The sequence below is a fragment of the Drosophila navojoa genome, chromosome 2, assembly GCF_054131105.1.
Source record: "Drosophila navojoa isolate 15081-1374.11 chromosome 2, UAZ_NAV_1.0, whole genome shotgun sequence".
In the NCBI taxonomy this organism is placed as follows: domain Eukaryota; kingdom Metazoa; phylum Arthropoda; class Insecta; order Diptera; family Drosophilidae; genus Drosophila; species Drosophila navojoa.
Genome location: NC_142890.1, coordinates 12,349,595 through 12,370,094, shown reverse-complemented (window position 1 = coordinate 12,370,094; position 20,500 = coordinate 12,349,595). Strand labels below are relative to the sequence as shown.

General features: G+C 41.7%; 3 protein-coding genes across 4 annotated transcripts; 2 read left to right on the top strand and 1 right to left on the bottom strand.

The window, feature by feature from the left end:
• The first annotated feature begins 180 nt into the window (after positions 1-180).
• Positions 181-14,802, top strand: LOC108658958 (PP2C-like domain-containing protein CG9801). Its single transcript, XM_018111642.3, has 4 exons — positions 181-529; positions 11,803-12,105; positions 12,165-12,988; positions 13,053-14,802. Exons 2-4 carry the CDS (start codon positions 11,969-11,971, stop codon positions 14,303-14,305), a joined length of 2,214 nt encoding a protein of 737 aa, XP_017967131.1. The 5' UTR covers positions 181-529; positions 11,803-11,968; the 3' UTR covers positions 14,306-14,802.
• Positions 14,379-18,688, bottom strand: LOC108658954 (VPS35 endosomal protein sorting factor-like). 2 transcript variants are annotated; one of them, XM_018111638.3, is made up of 12 exons: positions 18,531-18,688; positions 18,378-18,474; positions 18,196-18,315; positions 17,977-18,130; positions 17,249-17,904; positions 17,015-17,181; positions 16,671-16,953; positions 16,302-16,612; positions 15,899-16,242; positions 15,529-15,837; positions 15,200-15,468; positions 14,379-15,137 (listed from the first exon to the last, which is right to left on the bottom strand). In XM_018111638.3, exons 1-12 carry the CDS (start codon positions 18,686-18,688, stop codon positions 15,009-15,011), a joined length of 2,997 nt encoding a protein of 998 aa, XP_017967127.2. In that variant the 3' UTR covers positions 14,379-15,008. The 2 variants fall into 2 exon arrangements, with proteins under 2 accessions (XP_017967127.2, XP_089112359.1); XM_089256233.1 differs by having other exon boundaries at positions 17,986-18,130.
• On the top strand, positions 18,656-20,428 carry LOC115564448 (uncharacterized). Its single transcript, XM_030388766.2, has 4 exons — positions 18,656-18,862; positions 18,926-19,674; positions 19,735-19,980; positions 20,046-20,428. Exons 1-4 carry the CDS (start codon positions 18,722-18,724, stop codon positions 20,218-20,220), a joined length of 1,311 nt encoding a protein of 436 aa, XP_030244626.1. The 5' UTR covers positions 18,656-18,721; the 3' UTR covers positions 20,221-20,428.
• Positions 20,429-20,500: the final 72 nt, after the last annotated feature.

The window sequence follows — 20,500 nt, the reverse complement described above, 5'->3', positions numbered from 1 at the left end:
GTTTGTTAATGTTTATACTAACTTACAATTTAATTTTAAAAATAAATTTAGTTTTCTCTATCGATACATTAAGGCTTGCCAGCGCGCCTAACTATCGGCTAACTAGTGTGTGCACACCAAATTTACTTAAGCAAGTTGGCAGTCTATCATTTGTTTTGACGATTGCACAAAATCGACTTGCCTTGTCGTTTAATCGAGAGTGCAGTTACATTTCAGAGTCCATCGTGAGGGGACGTGTACGGTGTTATCCAAAATTTGTTAAAAGGCGTTAGTTATTGGGCATTTGAATAAACAAAACGATAATTAGTATACACGAACTGCTCCAAATTCCAATAGTGCAAATTACAAACCAACACAACCAAGCATTAATAATTCCACCCTCTGTTTGTCAAATATTTATACACACCACCAACGCCCCCCGCCCCTGGCCGTGTGTGAGTGTGGCGCCAACGTACATATGTAAAAGCATTCGACGTTGCGTCCGATAAGAACAGCAACAACTACATCTACAGTTACAACAACAATTATTGTAAGTATATTTCTATGCTGTTGCTTTTGTAATGTTGTCCTTAGTGCGTACGTTTCCTATTTCTATTGATTTTTGAACGCTCTCGGTTAACCCTCAACTTTGGCCCTTTGTTTTTGTCGTGTTTTGTTTTGTGTCTTGCTCCACTTTGCGTCGTGTGCGACTGTTTGTGCGTGTGTGTGTTTGTATTTGTTGCTTTTGTCATTCAACTTGGCCGATGTCTTCATTGTTATTACTGTAGTTATTTTTTGTTGTTTGTTTTTCATGTGCTTTTATTCTCTGCTTCTCTGATTCACCTGCTGTTTGCTTCACAGGCAGCTGCAAAATCTCAGCTGCTACTGCGACGACAACAACAACAACAGCAGCAGCAGCAACAGCATCAGGCAGAGCTTTCGTTGTTGTTGCAATAACCGGTTTGCGATTTCATTATGAAAAGCGTGTTAACTTTTATCATTGTCCAATTGCACATGTTGTTAAATTGAGTCTAACCAATTGGAGCTCCAGTGCCAAATTGTTTTTAATTGCACCTAATTTTCTCCTACAGGTGCAAATTGGTCAGTTTTTCTCGCAATCGTGTCTCCTTTTTCTTATGTTTTCACGCTTGTCAGGAAATATTTCGAGCTATTTTCGAAAAAAAAAAAAAAAACAAAACGTTTTTCGTTCAAGCTGAAGCTTTCCTCTTTTTTACCCTTCCTAAAGTTGACTTCAGCCTAAAATAAATGGGTTTTTTCTGCACCAAAACGAAACTTTTGGCAAACGCGAAGTGCAGCAGGCAATTCGTTTTTGCAACCACCGGAACCGTAAGAGTCCACATCATATGCAGGCGGCGGGTGGCAGCCAGCACACGAATAAGGACATGATGCCTGCACACTCCACGGATTTGTACATGCTCGACATGCGACGAATCGAATTTTAGGTGGGAGGCATACCTTGGGCAGACTCTACTCCCAAAATGCCAGAATTGTCCTCGATTCCTGGGCGCCCGGTTGTGTAAACTGCGGCAACTGTCAAGCGGAAAATAACAGGAAATGAATTGTAAATTAAGTGTCCTCAGTGCTGCCCACAACACGGTTAGTCGTTCTGTGGCCCAAAATCCTGTTATACAGTTAGGGGTCACCCCCAGGGAATGCCACGGATATAACCTTTATTAAATATTGTACAGTTGAGTCTGGGTATGTATTGAGTCGTCCACATGTTCATTTGCAAATCGAATGCATATAAATCTAGATAAAGGAAAAAGATTATTGTTAAATTCGTAATCTATAAAAAGATCTAAAATCTAAGATTTCATAAAATTGCATTTATTAAATTTTGGACTAATCAATAATATCAATTAAGTTTAGAATGCGATTTCATATTTTTAAACTAATGAAACTTATTCTTTCTGACTTATTCAGATATACTCAAAGTAGTTTAGTCAGCATTTTAATTAATCAGTTGTTTTTTGTTTTACCTCAATTAAACAAACATGGTTTTCCCATTTACTGCATGCTAAAAGCCTTTTGAATTAACTCTTAACTACTTTTTATTGTTCAGTTAACCATATGTTTTTCTGTACCGCTTCAGCTTTAGCTAAACTCATCTTAAAATCAGCTGCATTGGGGCTAACCATGTTGGGCTTTAACTTGACGTGAAAGTGTTCGACAGTAACTGAAATATTTGCAACGCATTTAAGATGCGCAGTTCCAGTGGCGCCACGAATCTTGCTGGAATTCAATCACTTTCGCCCGCTCTCGGCCAAGAATGTTGCCGACTCTTTTTATTTTGAAGCAAAACTCTGAACTAACTACCCTACTCTATACACATTTGCTGAAGTTGGGTTTATTTGGGTGGTTCAGTGGCAGCAGCTCGCCGTCATCTGCCACTGCCACTGCCACTGCGACGACTCTGGCCCAGACGGGGGATGCCGCATAAAGCGATGCCCCGTCTGTCTGACTCCATCCACAGCTGGCGCACTCCCATGCCCAGCAGCTGTCGCTCCTTGTGCTCCTTTGTTGTCTCGATGGCATTTTATGATACGTATAGTTTGGACTGCTTCTGGTTGGCTTGCGTTTGTTTGCTCTCAACTTGGGAGTTCATTCGAAATGCATTTTAACTTGTTTCATATACACTTACATATACCATACTGTTCCATTTCTCATAATTTAACGACCACAGTTGAGATATTAAATTTCTTTATTTGCTTCATTTTTATTACTAGTAAAGGGGAATCGAGAGAGACATTTTTATATGTGAGAGAGCATTTATTAATATATATATAATTGGCTGGCTCTGTTTAAAAGCAATTCCTTCAGGTAGTACTTTATAAACATATCAAACTGATGTTGTATGACTTCATATATTAAATAATTTCAGATATATCTATACTGTTATATTGACTCTATAATAATTTACCTTAATTTCACTTCTAATACTTTAAATTGCTAATAATCATTTCAATTAAAATCGCAAAACAGAAAAACTGGTTTTGGCTGCCCATAAAAAGATGAACTTGTATCAGTTCAAAGAATTTTTACTTATAACATGTTCCTCTATTGCTCAGCCGCATTTGTAGGTTCTCACACAATTTAGCGTACCCCCATAGATTATATTAATTACAGCACGTCAAAATTTTAGCTAGCTTAAAAAGTCGAATCACAATTCATTTCGTGCAGCTGCTTTGCCAAACATTTTATGAAAGCTCGTAAAAAGTCTGATGGGATATTAAAGTCGAAGATGTAATACTCTTTCTGACAAAATATAACTTTAATTTTGTATGTATTCATCGATGACCCATTGCTACTATATATTGAGATTTGAATGAAGCATATAAAGTATTAAGAGATGCCGCTCAAAATATAATAGCTTTATTGCAATAGCCCTCAGCTTAGGGTATAAAAAGAGATATATTATATATGTATACCATTTATATAACGCGCCTTTCATCGATTAGGTAAGAGAAACAGACGATTCGAAGCGCGCCTCGACCAAAATAAACTTTTTTTTGCCGATTTTAAGTTGAATGAACAGCAGCCGCAAAATGGAAACCGCTGCACAGATCTCAGAGAAACAGTTCATTGAATTTGTTCAGGGGGAGAGAAGTTAATCGAGGTTTCTCCAGCTGACCGACTCGACGTCGATTTGCCGACTCGCCGATTCTTTGTCTAAGCACGCGCCGTGTCTAATGATTAGTCAGCCAACTGACGCGATGACTAAGCCCGGCAATGGAGCTCAAATTAGAGCTAGACAGGGGTCTGGCAAAGGTGAGGCGGTAAGAGGAGAAGGTCAGTTAACCCATTGCAGGCCACAGCACCTGGCACTGAAATGTCCAAGCTGCCCACAGTGGGCAGCCATTTGACACCAACGCCAGACAAACAACGACAACGACGGCGACGAGTAACAGAGGAGGTTTCTCAATTGCATTTGCTTTGGCTTTGTTTGTCGCGGTTCTTTGGCCGGGCCTTGACTTCTTTCCATTTGATACGCTGCCATTAAGTTTTAATTCAATATATTTTTTCCGGCACCCACTCTCGCGACTTCTTGGCGCGCCAAGGCGGCCACTTATTGGACTTATTAGTATGCCTGTCAAGCCCCTGGCCGAACCCCTGCCTAATTTATTCACCTCAAGATTGGTATTCCTATACACAACTAAGTCCTACACGGCTCACATTTCCTGCTGCTGCTGCTGCTGCTGCTGCTCGCCTGTCGACTTTTCTTTTAACCACAGGCGGGCAAACAAGATTAATAGGTGTTAAAATGTCTCGAGTTTTTCGCTTCTTTTTTTTTTGCATAAAAACTAAGCAAATGTAAAGAAAAAAAGTCTCTTTTGTTCTTTGTCTAAAAAGGCTTACTCAGGTCTCATATAAAAACTTTATAGATATAGAAATATACATATATTTGAATATAACGATAATTTTTCATATGCAAATATTCCAATTAATATTACTTTTAAATTAATTTAAAAATAAAATAAAGACATTTTTAAATAAACATATTTTTAATTTCTTATTTTTTTTTATATAAAATCTATTTAAATTCTAAAATATATTTAATTATTATAAATTCCAATTTATCTATTATTGATTTTAAAATGCTTTTATTTACTACAATATATTTACAACTATGGAAATGAGTTTTCGTATTGAGCTCGTTAATTTGCCAGCAAAAAAAAAAAAATAAATAAATGAATATTTTCCGTGAAACAAACGCACATTATTATTATTATTATTTTTTAAATATAATTTTTATAAATAAACAAATTCTAAAAATATGTAAAGAATCAGCACACACCAGCTAGAATTTAAATATATTTTTGCTTTACCTGTTTGCATTATATTTACGAATTTATTTGAATAAACAAAGTTGTTATGAGTCAGCCGACGTTTTGGCATAAGGAATTCTCAGAAGAGTTGGATCTGTCAATGAAGAAACTCTTCAGGTTGGAATTTAAATCATTTGAAGACAATGAGTTGGCTTTAACTGTATTTCCTTGAAAAACATAAAACCCATTATGATTCTCTTGATATCGTAAGGAAAATAAAAGTGTCCACACCTCTGCGACTTTCGTGTCAGTTTATCGATTGACTTAAGATATTTTTGAACTAATGTTAACCCCATTACGCCTGACACCACAAACGTTTCGGCTTCACCCAATGGCTCCTTGCCCCATATCTGAGTTTCTTTTCCTTTTCTCTAAAGTATGTATTTACTAAGCCTAACAAGTACGTTCAAGTTTTTCGGGGCCCGCTCAAGAAATGGGGCCAAGAGGCGCGACCCCAAAAGCACATAGCAGAAACATGCAAGCGGAAATGAGCGATAAGAGAAAGCCCAGCACACATACAGGCACACACAACCCTGAACAGTCTCCAAGGGTTGGTGCACCCCTAAACAACTACAATAACAACAACAACAATATGTGCATCATTATTGCATGCGATAGAACAAAAGCATCGACGTCTTTGCGGCGTCACATTGCATGCGAAAGTGCACTTTTGACACAGAAAGCAGCATGGAGAGGGCCCCATGGAATACCCCACTGCGGAGCCCCAACCAACCTAGCGCCCACTCCTCCCCCCAAAGAACAACCCTGAATAAAGATAGGCTGTGCATTATGCAACGAGGAAATATTTAGAAGAGCACAGATGACATTTGCTTTATGGATTTATGTCGCACTCTCAGTTTTCATCCATTGCAATTGCAATGATGTGGCAAGTGTTGAAATAATGGATGCATGTGGCATATAATATTGGGGGTGTGTGTATGTGTGTGTGTGTGGAGGCTTTTCCATTAATGCAAATTGTTTTCTGTGTGTGCAGTTGTAACAGGAAATGCACGCACCACGCTACAAACACTCAAAAGCCAATTAGCTGGCAATTTAAGCAACGCCCGAGACTGGCACCAAATACGTCGAAGGAATGGGCATAGCTGCGGCAGCAGGAGGTGGAGTTGCTCCCCTGCAGACATGCAAGCGAGGTGAAAGAACTCCATTGTATGTTTTTGCCTCTCCTCCTGCTCTCTCTCCTCTCTGTCTACTCTCTGTCTCTTTCTCGCTCAATGTGTGTGATTTTCATCCCATGCAATTTTAATTAGTCCCATTTTAATGGAACCTCAAGCGCTTTTCGGTTCCGGCCGGACTCCACAAATAGAACCAACAAAGCCAATTCGAGTGGCTGACCGCAGGGCGGATTAAGCCTTCTTTGTAAATTATGGAGGCTTGTCAACTGATTAAATATTTACCCATGGCTCGGATCCTAAGCTGCTCAAACGTAATAATCTACAGCGCTTTAATGTCCTGGACTTTGGCTGGGTGTAATCAAAAAGAGACGCAATAAAGACTTCCACGTAAAAATGCTTATAGGCCATATAGACATATGTCCAATAGACATGTTACAATGTGGCAGTTAAAACTTTCCATTTTCTAGCAATTTTTTATAGTCCTATATTTAGAAAACTGTGATCTCATGGTATACAATAGAAGCCTATAAAGGGCTCTCTACTTTTATAAAACTCAACGAAACTAAAATAAGTATGACTATGTAAATATTATTTATTATATATGCATATAGTTTTCCAAGTATTATCTGTGTATACTATATTGTAATATTATGTTGCATGGGCGTTACTAAAAATAAAAGTTCTAGCTTATTCAATGCATTCGAGTGGACAAAGTAGAGTATGGCAAAGATATGCATTAAGTATTCATATCACATACACATATGCTCATATACATATAAATATATATATGTATATGTATATTTCAGAAAACCAGAAATGTTAATGAGCGTACATATATGAGTGTATGCCTATATGCATATGTATATATAAGACTGATTTCAATATGCTCAGCTTGAGCATTTGCAATTGTTCTTCATGAATGTGAAATTATATTGTATAAACCACAAAGATATATACGAATATCATGTCTATTGAGTTGAGATTAACCTAAAAATTTCTACATATATTAAAATTTCATTTTCCTAGCCATCTATTTATAAAATTACATCACTTGCTCTAAAAATATTTATCCTCTGCTCCGTCGCAAAGCTTAATTTGACAGGAATTTTGTGAAGAAATCTTAAAATACCCAGAGATATTAGAATATATTTTTAAATAATATGATACCCACATACATTATGTGTTTGAGTATATTTATGGTCTATAACACACACAACATAGTACGATTTAAATGCTAAGCCATGGCAATATGTAGTTCATATGCATATGAACATGGTAAATATTGTAATTGTCGCAGCATTGTTGGCCTTCAGCTTTCGTTCGGCAGTTGACATAGCTCAACATGTGCTAAAAGCTGACAAGCAATCAAATAAAGCAGAGAATTTCACTTTCTTGTGAATGTCTTTACGGCTTTTGTGTACAAGCAGACAGTTTGGCCAACAATTCGCTTTGAGCCGCAGTTGACTTATGGCAAGACCCTCAAATGAATGCAACTTCCACCTTGAGACATCATAATCTTTCAGCCAGCTGTCGTCGCGTTTGTCAGCTTGGTGAAATGCTGCAGCTATTAACTGTCGCACATGTCTACGTGGCACACCTGCCAGCCAGCCCCCGACCAACCTCCCAACCTCCCAACCTGCCACCCTCCCACCGCAGCCCATCTCTGTGCGCTCGTTTGTTTACTCTTCTGCGCTGCGCTGCGCTGCACTAAATCAACAGCTTTTGAATATGCAACAGCAAAGGCAGCGCACACATAAAAGAAGAATCTGCTGGCTGCCACAAGGCTGTCGTGCCTATAGAAAAATGATATATGAGCAGTTGCCCCTGGTGGTTGCAAGTGCTGCAACTAGTTGCAGCTTACTTGGCAAACTCTGTGAATCTATCTAAACGCAGCTCTATTTACCCTCGTCTAATTAGTTTCGAAATGCAAACAATCATCAATTATTTATCTACTTAAGCGGAAATGTGTTAAATTTAACAGAAATGCAAAAAATAACACACAAAGCAAATAAATCTTTCAAGCGTGTTTGCGAATCGAAAACCCAAAACAAATCAAAGACACAACATATGGAAGATCGCAGCCCACCCTGATCGGATCGAAATGATCTTCCATTTGTGCCATATGCTGCTATAAATACAAATAATCATATGAATATTTATAGCTCGCGGTTGTATCAGAAGCAATGTGTAAACTAATTCCGTCACCTTCAATAAATCCCATTTGCCAGAACTTTAGTTTGAGTCTATACCACATTAAATAATAATATTTACGTACATTTATTTCAACACTTTTCCATTCGCTTTCGTTCCATTTCGCCCCCTCCTCATTCGAATCGTGCACAATTCTCCCATTTTTACGCCTGATTAGCTGAGAGTGTTGAAAATGTTGATGGCTTGAATATGCCCCGAACTGTGCCGAAAGTGTCGATTGATAATGTGGCACACGCCTCGCATATCTTTTATATTACGTTCTGTTCAATGTTGTAGAGGGGGAAGAGAATAGAGAGCGAGAGAGATATATAGAGCAATCGAGTTCTGATTGGGGCGTGTCAGCAAACGCTCGTCGATCACTTTTATATAGTCTTTTAAAGAGGAATCTATAATTTAATCTTTGCATGTGTAGGAAATGCAAGTAAATAATAAGTATATGTATATAAATAATAATCAATATTTATAATAATTATGTCTACTTTATATATAGACCTATCTCAATTATCTCCTAGCTCTAACTAATATGTATAAACGAATAAGTTTGAGTTTGTGCCTGGAAAGTTTTCTGTTGATTCCTATGCTTTCTGGATTAATTTAACTATTTATGAACTGTACTCCAATAAAACTTTTCCAAAGAAACATTTTGAGCAGACAACAAGAGTCAAGGTTTTAACGTTCTTTCTTTAACTTTTCCACTTTAATTAAAAATTATCGTTATAATTTAAATAGAACAAAGCGGTGCATTCATATCAATTCAGTAAATAGGTCAATCAAACTTTACGAAGTAGAACAGTAATACCGACTGTCTGGCATTATGATAAGGCATAACAAGCAAACTAAACTGAAGTGTTGCTTAAACTTCGATGAATCAAATACAATTTATATACATGAAATACATGAGGAAACTAGAAATCATGTTTAGTACTCTTCTTCCTTCTAAATATTAGACGATATAAGAAAAACTGTAGAAATTTATATTTAAGTTTCTCATGAGCTCGACTCTTCTGAAAAATCAAATTAAATTTGAATGCAGATTGATTCAATTGTATTATCTTTCCAAGTTCAATATTTGCTCCATCGTTGATCTTCAGCTCACGATCAGAGACTTGAGCAAATAAACAAACGCGAGCCAAGGTTTCACGGCCACCTTGCACGACTGAAGGCAATTGACTTGAACTTCAGCGACAGATCACGCATCAATCATAGCGAAAGAGCAACGGGAAGTGTAATTTAATTAAATTCTGAGGGCTGCGGAACCGCAAAATGCAATCGGAATCGTAAGGCGGTGCAGTGGTTAAGTTGAGTTGCGTAGTTTGCATGCCACGCTCACATACGAAGTGCATTTTTCGATCAGAATCAAATTAACCCAGATTCAGTTAGCATTTTACCCAGACATATGCTGAGTGTCTATGTGCGTGTGTGTATGTGTGTGTGTGTGTCCCCCTTTTTTTTTGGTGTCTTTCAAGCGATTCATTGAAGCGCATCCAAGCGCATTGGCATACGGAATCAATCTGGCTGATTGAAATGTTGCACTTCAGTGCCACAAACAATTCAATTTGCCAGCAACAAGAGTCTGCGATTAACTGTGCAGTCAAAGAGATTACAACCACAAACGCTGACCGCACCCACCGCTCAGCACACACTGAATACCCACACACACTCAGCAGCATCCGCCCAAATGTCAGAGCAATTTGAAATTCATATATTCACTCGGCTCTGCTCGGCTCTGCTTTGCTCCATTTCGATTAGAACGACACCAGGTATGCATGGCTTGTACTTTCAGCTCCCACGTACAATCATCATCAACAGCATCTTCTCCTTCTTCTTCTTCTTATTCCTCTTCACTTGACACACAAAAGCCGCTTGAGCTCTTGTACTCGATGTGAGCTCTTTAAATATATTCATTCTGTCGACGATCGTTGTGAGTTCTCTACGTTTATTCACTTGCCTGCCTTGTAGCCGATATCTGACCCATTGTCCGGCGCTGTGACACGTGCCTAATGGACAACGAGTGTGTCGTAACCGCAATGACTCGCCTCTAAGTGCAACACTTCAGTGGGTCTCAGTACAGACTCGATTGCCTAATCAAATGGAAACAGATCGGTAAAAGGTAGATTCATGTCACACACCTGGTTCGTTTCAAGGTATGCTGAATGAATGCGCATATGTACATTTTGTAACTCTATTTGTTTGCATATCCCATTTATTTGTTTACCCACATTTTTTGAGAATCTCTGAGAGAGGCGCACCCTTGTTGTTTATGCTGGGAACTGGCCAATAAATGAATAATTCATTTGTCATTTTAAGTGATCACTGAAGTGTCATAAATTAAAGCGTCACATCGTTAAAACAGAGCAACTACACAACTACAACAACAACAACAGTAATAAACAATTGTGTCCATCATCAAAAGCTTTCAGCAATTATTGTCGTTGCTGCCTTTTCATTGTGTTTACTATCATTTAGTTGTTCGGTTACATAAAGCGGTTTATCCGCATCGTTTAAGGAAAATTAACTAGAGAGTCTGCTGCTATTATAACCTACTCAAGATTAGCGGTAGTTCTAGTACCTAAATTTATACATGAAAAATCAGCTAAATTTGTATTCTAGTTGGTTGAATTAATGTCATCATTCCTACTATAAGAGCTATGGTGAAGGAAAGGTATTTCGTAGTCTGGCTAACTACAGTTATGCTTAACTGGTCAGCAACTTGCGCAATGCAACTAACTGTATGTCAACAGCACAAGTCGCAGATAATTTTTAATCTTCCAAGCAACATTTAGAAAATAATCTCAGCTAGCTTTAAATTACAATCTATATTATTTCTATTATATCTGTCACTGTCCAAACCCATAATAGGCAATGTAACCATATCCCCGTGCTATAATATCATTTTTGAAAATATCATTTAATGATATTTATTATAATACCAAAGATTCTATATGCTCTCCGACTAAGTAAGATATAAAGGAGACAGCTTTAATACTTAGACTAAGTGTTAATTCAGATGATAATTCTTTCAGTAGTTATATAGATCACAAATTGAACTTTTTTCAATCTTAACTAAAGAGAGCTACAAGTTCAGATAACTTTAATCAGATTCGTTAGATTTCAATTGAGACTAAAATCAGTTGAGAAGAGAGAAGGTTAAAGATCCATATGCTTGTCAGGTACGAATCGTAAGATAAACTAAAACCCAGATTAAAGATGAAAGCGGAATATCTAAGGAATATGCCATTTATTCTCTCTGCCATTTGGCAAGCGAAACGGAGTGACGCGGCGGTTCATTAATCATACGAAGCAGCCAGAAACTGCGTCATTTGAAACGGGAAGCCACAGTGTCTCCTTTCTTCTCCTCCCTCTCGTCTGCCTGCATTCGAAATGAGCACAAGTTGAAAGCCCATTCAGGTTGTGTTTGCCTGCTGACGAGAGGCAGAGGGGCGGGACCCCTGCATTATGCTCAGCAGCTGGGCAATCCTGGCTTCGTAGTGTTTGTGTAGAGGCCCTGCGGCCACTAAGTGCACATCCTGCCATTAGCTGCGACCGTAGCTGGCGACCGTGCCTCATTTAATTGCATAATTTATTGATAATTAAATAAGAAACTCTTTCTGTACCATCTCACTCGCTTGCAGGCAGCAACTCCCACAACAATTGCCGCCGATGAGGTGAATGCACTCCAACTGGAGGCGGTAGGTCCCCCGCACCAGCGCTGCATCAATTAAGACACAGCCCCAATTAGAGAAAGTTCAGAGGCAAACCAAGCGGCAGCAGCAGCAGCAGCAGCGGCATCTCGTCAAGATGCCATCGCTCCGGCAAAAGGTCACCACGTACTTTCGACAATTGAGTTTTATAGCGGAGCCGCGCGATGGCCGCCGGCGCGTCAATGGCAACGCAGAGGAGGACGACGGCAGCTTCATTACCAAATATCTCGAGGGGTATGTGTGCCCTCTGACCTTTTCAATAGTTACACAGTTACAGCTTCTTTATCTTGCAGTCGTATGGAGCGTGAGTTTATGGCCGGCGGACCAGAGATCTACAATGGCCAGAGTCCCACAGACATGCCCGTGCTGAAGCTGGGCAGCTACGACACCGGCCCGGACACGATCACTGCCGCCTGCACTGGCCCGGATGAGGGCCTGACCGGCATCAAGCGCTCGAAATTGCATTTAAGTGCCAGCTATGCGGATGATATTGATTTCATCGATACGCAGCAGGAGAACGAGGATGCGTATGGCGTGCGCAAGAGTACGCCGCCGGCTCCAGTGATCAGCGCTTCGACAAGGCTGAGCAACAAGTTTGCGCGACGCCAGAGCAGTACGGATCAGAGCTCGACGGGCGCGGGTACTGCAGGGGGAGCCACTGTCGCGTCTGGCATGCGATCCAGGAAGAACTCAAAGAGCAGCATTGGCGCCTCATCAGCCGCAGCGAGAGAGAGCGCCGGCGGCAAGGCCACCACCATAGTGGTCAGCATGGTCAGCAACAGCAGTCCTGCCCAGGATCAGAACAACAAGAATCTCTTGAATGCGAAGACTGAGGCCTCCACGGCAGCTGGCAACTCGGAGCGCGAACGACTGCTGCGTGAAGCCGTCAGCAATCAGAGCAGCACACCAGCGGCCACACCCACCGCCCTCTCAACGCCGGTGGCTGGCGTGCAAAACTGGCAAATGGATTGCGATTTCGCCTACGGAATCTCAGTTTCCCTCTACGAAAACAACATGCTGACCAAGGAGCCAATGGGCAATCCCATTGCCGATTGCTATGGCTGCGTTGTGCGTGGCGATGCCGCTGCAATGGCCATGGCCGATGGCGTCAATTGGGGTGAGTCTAACGAATGTCCTTCACAAGTTTCGAGCTCGAATAACATTCTCTTCTATTTCCAAAGGCGATGGCGCTCGCTTGGCTGCTCGCTCCGCTGTGCACGGCTGCCTGGACTATTTGGACCGCGCCGTGTTTGGGCAAGCGCACGAGTGTCGGGCCACCACCACACAGGAGCTGTTCGTGAGCCTGTTGCGCAGCCTGTGGGAGGGGCACGGCTGCATACTGGAAGTGGGTGGGGCACTTTCCACGCTGACAATTGCTGTAGTTCTGCCGCTGGACGGTGCAAACGGCAAGTATGTGGTGTGTGCGTGCAATGTGGGCGATTCCTTGGGCTACGTGTACTCGAAGAAGCACGGTGTGCGCGAACTGACACAAGCATCCCACGATATTAGCTCCATGCGAGATATGCGTGATGCCTTGGGAGCGCTGGGACCCGCCGATGGCAACAAACCCGAACTTAGCAATCTCACCTTCTCGATGACCTGCATCGAGCGAGGCGACATTGTGTTTCTCACTTCGGACGGCATCAGCGATAACTTTGATCCAGTCGTCGGCAAGTTCGCCGAAGCTTGGACACCTGATGTGAAGCTCCAGCAGCTGCAGACAGGAAATCTGGCGCCGAAGCGACAGAACAAGAGTGCCTCGGCGATCTATGCTCGGTTGCATCCGTCGTCGGCCACGCCGCCCTGTCGAACACGCAAGCCAAAAGCCGACAGCCCACCAACCGGAGTGCCCAGCCGGCCCAAATATATGCGCTCCCAGACACTGATTGAAGCACGCCATGGAGTAGGCGCCGGTGCCGGAGCACCTGTTTCGCCAACGCCGCCAATTCAACGCATTCCCAAGTCGGCGATGGGCCTGCCACTGGTCACTGGGCCGCAACGGCATGCCCTGACGCTGCATCGACTGGAGGACTTACTTAGTTACGGTATTAATGGAACTTTCTCACCCTGCGCCTCGGCACGACGACTCTGCCACCTGCTGATCGATTTTGTGCGAATGATCACCTCCGCACGTCGCAAAACCCTCGAGCAGCGCGAACTCTTTTATAAGCTGTCCACTGGCCCGGATGGGGTCAAGCGAGAGGTGCAGCTGAACCGCATGCAGCACAGAGCGGCCCGCAAACGAATCGTTGACAGCAGTGCATTCAGTGCGTTGCCTGGCAAACTGGATCACGCCACTGTGCTGGCCTACACCGTAGGTGGTGCAACAGCATGCGATGCTGATGAAGCTGATGCAAATAATGGTGGCGGCGGTGGCAATGGGAATGTGGCACCATTACTGCAGTCCAAGGAGTTCAAAGAGACGAATTTTTAAGCTATCCACACTCAAACGCGATTTCATCACATATTATATATACATATTCCCATAAATACGTAGTTTTATACACACAAACACACACACATATATAAATATGTATTATTATTTACTTGGTATTCGTGAAGCTTTTATTTAAGTTGTTGATTTTGATTTTTCGAGTTTGTCAGCCATCGTATATAGCCATTTTTGAAATGCACAAGCAAAACGACAAATTGCCTCAAATGTTTTAAACTACCAAAAAGTAAACAATTTTATATAAATGGATCAATGTAAACCATATTTTTACACCTTCATACCTTAGCATATGCAACACTTACATGCAGCAGCTCATTGTGAATTTGTAAATTCTAATAATTGAAACAGTTTTTATGCAACCAATGAAATGCACTTTAAGGCGCTGCATGTGAACATCGTAACGCACAGCTTAAATGCAATAAATAGGGGCTGTGCAAAACGGGCCTAAAGCAATCGAAATTGAATAAACGCATTAAAAACAAATCTTAATCTCTTTTCAATATTTATAAAACTTTAAGTTAAGTTCATTTCAGTTCCTTACGCATCCAAATGCATTTTGCAAGCATGTTGTCTATATACATGTATAAATACTTAAATCTTAATTCAGCCTGATTGCACAACAAAGATAAAGTCGATCTAAGCGACAAGTCACCGATTCTCGTCCAACTCGATAATCTCAAATGCTTCAACTGTTGGTAGCAGCCTTCTGACTGTCGCGCATGCGCAACAGCAGTTTCGCAATCGTTTGAGCACGCTTTGGTGAGGAATCTTTGACTAATTTGTAGAAATGCTCCACACTGCATAACGTTTGAGGCTGCAATATGAAATAGGCAGGATTATAATAATTTGCTAGATATTATTATACATTTAGCTCACAATGGTTTCCGAATCCAGTTGAGCCTGTGCCTTATTAGCGAGTACCCACAGTTTCACCGCCAACGCGCAAAGCGGCTCCCTCTCGAGATCTGCATAGCGCACTATACGCATAAACAGCTCCATTGAGAGTTGGGCTTGGGTGCGCTGCTGCTGAGCGGCTCCCAAAGCCTTAAGCTGAAGCAATATGGCCTCCACGACCTGTCCACAGAGATTATTAACCTCAGCTAGGAACTTGGGATCGTGACCATAGAGGGCATCATTCGAAACCACTATGAAGAATATGATTTGGTTATGCTTGAAGTTATATTACATATATTGCAGGGGTTTACCTCCATCGATGTGATATGGAAATTTCTCCATGCTTTGCACATAAAGCATGTCCAGAACATGCAAGTATATTATGGCTGGTGCACTACTATTCGCCTTAAAGGTTCTCCGGCCGACGATATCCAGCAGCAGCCGTAGAAAGTACAAGACGCCCTGTTCAGGACTATCGGGCACTACAATTAGGGTAGCAAGCATGTTACAGAGATACGCAACTAGGTAGCGCTCCAAGCAACGTGGTTTGCCTTCGAAATCAATGGTGGAGGCCGGCAGTTCATCAATCAGCTGTAACGCAGCCTCAAAGCACGCATCCGCTAATAGTAACAAAAAGTTCGGTTTGCAATTCAGTGTGGCATTTGCAGAAATCAAACATACCTTGCCCCAAACACAAATGACGCAGAGCTAGTTGTCCGCACAGTAGATACAAATCCATTTTCTGCCGAACGGAAGTAATGCTTGGAATGGTTATAAAGCAATAAGCAATGCACGCTTTGATGAAACCCAATGATTTGGCGCCTTGTCGATTAGACGCATGCATAGTTAGCTTCAAGGCGGCATGCACGAGCGTTACATAGACTGCATCCAAGTTGCTAAAGGTGCCGCGTCCCTCAACATAGAAGCTAAGCTGTTGCTCCAAATCCTTTCCAAAATGCACCTTATTTATGAAACCATTGATAAGCTGCGAAATCTGTCGGCGTTCATCCTCCACAGTAAGTGCACTATAAATACGTTATTTATCAATGAGCTGTAGAAATTGGCAATGCATTCATTCACTTACTTGACCGAGTCGTTGAGAATCTTGCCAAGATACATGAGTGCATTTGTGACAACCGCATCGCTGGTTCTCTCCTCACTGTTTTGCCGATAGTAGCTCAGTATTGACTTGCACATTTCCACCCGCACCGACTCCTTGTGGAACAGATCCAAATAGGGTAGAAAATGTGGCTGTATCAGCAACAGCTCAATACTTCGATAGTTTTGCATTATTCTAGTTAAAATGCTTTGCAGCTGGCCATAGTGCTTCTCATATGCTTTCCCCAGGCACATTCGTGTATTCAGTTCGCCAAGCAAACGATTCACTTCGTGTATCTGAAATGCGAAGTTAAATCATTTCGCTATTGGATTCAATTAATAATTTCATACGAACCGTGAAATATTGTGCTACAAAAGGTGCCCATGTCTCTACACAGTTTATATATTCGTTCGGATCCGTAAGGGTGTTAATCGTTTGAAAGGCTGCGTTCAGAAAAGCCAAGCGCTGCTCTTGCAAAGGCGCACAACTGCTTACGCAACTACCCAGCGGTCGCAATAATTGAGATTTTGAAATGCCAGGTGTGTCGCTGTTGTTGATGAGCTCCAAGAACTCGTGAGCATGTGCGGCAACGAATTCCCCCTTTGCGGAGTTCAGTATAGATAAAAGAATAGCGCCGCTAGGAAAACAACATAATAATTACAAACGGAAATATTATCCAGCAGATATTGGTAACCTACTTGTACTTCAGCTGTTTGCACTCTTGGAGCATTTCTTGTGCGTAAAGATCGCTTTCGTGCATCAGACACTGTAACATATAATCGAAAGCAGGTGAATATAGCTGTAAATAGGCGCTGGCCGTAATTATCTCTGGATGCAAATTGTAGCGGGCAACAATGCGAAAAATCTGCCGGACAAAAATTCATTTAAATAGATGTCAATTATAAGAGTAGATTAGTGTATGACCAACCCACCTGAGGATATATCGTGAAGAGATCTGTAAAGTTGTCGCGTATATAGACCTTGCTGCGTGTAACCGTTACACCGACGCGCACAAGGTAACAGCGCGCATAGCTGGACACCAGAGGATCAGCAATGCCACGTAACTGACTAGTGAGGCGCAATAGCACTTGCTCTATTTCCTTCTGCGTGGCAGCCAGCAACTCGTAACACTTGAAGATGGCCATTTCCAGATAGAGACGCGGTAACAGCTCGCGTATTGAGGCAATTTTATAGAACCAATTTTGGCAGGTGTCCCGCGCAGCTTCGCGTTCTCTTTGTTGAAGAGCAGCCGACGCACCTGGTGCACCCTCTGCCTTTATACGCAAACGTTCGTATACCAGCTTACCGAAGACGTCCAAGATGTCCGTGATAAGTATATACTGGCTGGGATAGAACTGTAGCACACTTGTATCCGACAGCATCTTTGCACACTGGATGGCTATCTTCAGAGCCTTGACGCGTTGATCGTTGTGCCAGGACTGAATGAGCTCCTGTTTTAGCTGATCGAAGCGCTGTATGTACTCCTGCTGGGTGAGGTCCATCATGTGCCGCATGCTACCATCGTCGAAATTATCCAGCTGCTCCAGCCGATACTTGACCTTGTCGGCCACCACCGTCTGGGCTTTAACTGTCATAAAAGGAGAATGAAAAATATTAACAACTTCATTCCATAGATTTATAATGCTAACGTATGCATTACAGTTTTCACCCCCGCCTTCCGTGCTGCTGGTGCATAAAAAGCTGGTGGATAGAGATAGCTTTTCATTGGTAGTAAAGCGATTCAATATGCCTAGGCGGCGTGTGCTCCAATTAAGGGTGTTATCCTCAGGCTCACTTGCATTACCACGTTTTGACTTCAGCATTTTAGATGAATCATATGTTATGGCAAAAATAAGAATGTCTTTCACAGTTTACTTACAAATTCACTGGACATTTGGGTCAGCGGATCATTGAGCTCTTGATCCTGGCGTGCAAACTTGGACAATGGGTCAGTGCCTTCGAGAGCCAATGCCAGGCTGAGCGGATTCTTGTCCGCGACCTAAATTAGTTTGGCAAATTAGTTGATTGTTTGTAATGGGCGGAGGTTTGCTAGTCTCTTACCGTGACGTTGACAGTGAGCTGCTTAAGCGGATGCTCCCTCGTTGGCTGGCCATGTAATTGGTTTTTAACTACTTGATAGCAGCACGGGGCACAGAACCTACGTGAACATTTTTTTTTTTTTATAAACAAATAATATTTTCTCGAGAGACATACCATTCCAAGCTTGCCATGTCGTGCTTTGCAACGCTGTTAAGTGCGGCGCAACTCTGTAAACTCAATGTAAAATTTTGACATTCACAGTGAATGGCAAAAAAACAACAATTAAAAATAGTTGGCAACGCAAGACACATCCGCGCATCATTTTTCACCATTATTCCATAAAAAATTAAATTTATTTAAAAAGGATGGCGAAAGTACCGAATAAATGGCTAAAAAACACTTGCAGAGTGTGTGGCAAATACGCTAGTTTCAAGAAATCATTTAAGATATTCGATAAAGCGAATAAAAAGCTACTAGGCAATATAGAAACAATGACGGGCCTAAGGGTAAGTAAGCAGCGACTCCGCTTGGCCAATTATCTTAAACTACATTTATTCTGTTAACTTAAGCTTGAAAGCTATCCTTGCCTACCTGAGCTGATGTGCGAGTGCTGCAACATTGAGCTAACAAGCGCAATCAGGTTTCGAGACAGATGCATCAGTGCACAGCGCGAATTACTGGCTGGTCTCACTCAACAACAACAGGAGACAATACCGGAGAAGTACAAAGCACTCATTATGGGAAATGAAGCATTGACGCCTTCAGCTGAGGAACAAGAAATCGAAGCTGACTCAGAACCTGAAGTCGAAGCTGAACAGGAAATTGATCCTGATTACCAACAGGCGGAGGAAGACGACCTTGCCAAGCTGTTGCCGGAAAGTAGTGGCACAGTTACAAAAGTGAAATATGAGATAGACCCGGAATTCACAGATTTAATCGAAGCTGATGAGGAAGACAATGACTCACTAGTGGAAGAAACACAATATGAATGCCTAATGGCTGATGATGATGGAAATATTGTAAAAATTGAGAATGTGTCGGATCAAGTTATCGTGCCTGATCCCACAGAAGTTTATTTGTATGATTCTGATGACGAGGTGGCCGTTCTAGACAACGTACTCGACGATGAATACGAGCATGAAAATGTTGTGAAGAAGTGCAATTTGCCACCGAAGCCAAAAATCAAACCCGAAGATCCGCGTCGCAGAGGAGCAGGTGGTGTTTACATTTGCGAACAGTGTGGCAATCATATAAAGGGACGTATGGCATTCGAGTTGCATTGCCGTAGGCATCGGGGCGAGAAAGATTTCCAGTGCGAGTAAGTGAAGCAAAGGCATTCATAAATAACAATTTAACGACTATTTAACTTTCCTACCAGAATCTGTGACAAATGCTTCTGCACAACCTCGGAACTCAAACGCCACATGCGTAAGCACACCGGAGAACGTCCCTTTGCCTGCCAGTACTGCGGGCGCTGCTTCTCGGACTATACAACTCGAGTGAAGCATGAGCGCACCCACACCAATGAGCGACCCTATGCATGTGGCACTTGCGGCAAGGCTTTCACCACGGGTTACATTCTTAAAAACCACATGTTGACACATTCCGGCTTGCGGTCCTATAGGTAAAAAATTACAAGTAAAATGAACAAGAAACTGTTTGGTTGAATGCATCTGGTTCTATTTATAGGTGCGAGCTGTGCGATAAGTCCTTTATGCTGCCTACTCATCTCAGTACCCATATGCGCACCGGCGTACATAAGCGTACCTTGGAGAAATATCAGATGAAACAACAAATGCAACACGACCCGGCAGTTCAGCTTAAGTTGGAAATGGATGAGGAAAGCTTGCATATTCAGGACTAATGAATTCATAATTTGTATAATTTAAGCTTAACACCCCAAATAGGATTACAGCAAATCTATTCTTATTTTTAGTTAAATTTACACAATGCCTACATTTAATAATCATTAAGAATTTAACAGCTATCGGCACATACTCTGCGGTATTTCGGAGATACATTATTGTACATTTTATTAAAAATAATTAAGAAATAAAAACAATTTAATTATATGCATTTGAACAATAAAACAATTCAATTATATTCCAAATATGTAAATCAACCAATTAGTGGTTTAGAAATAC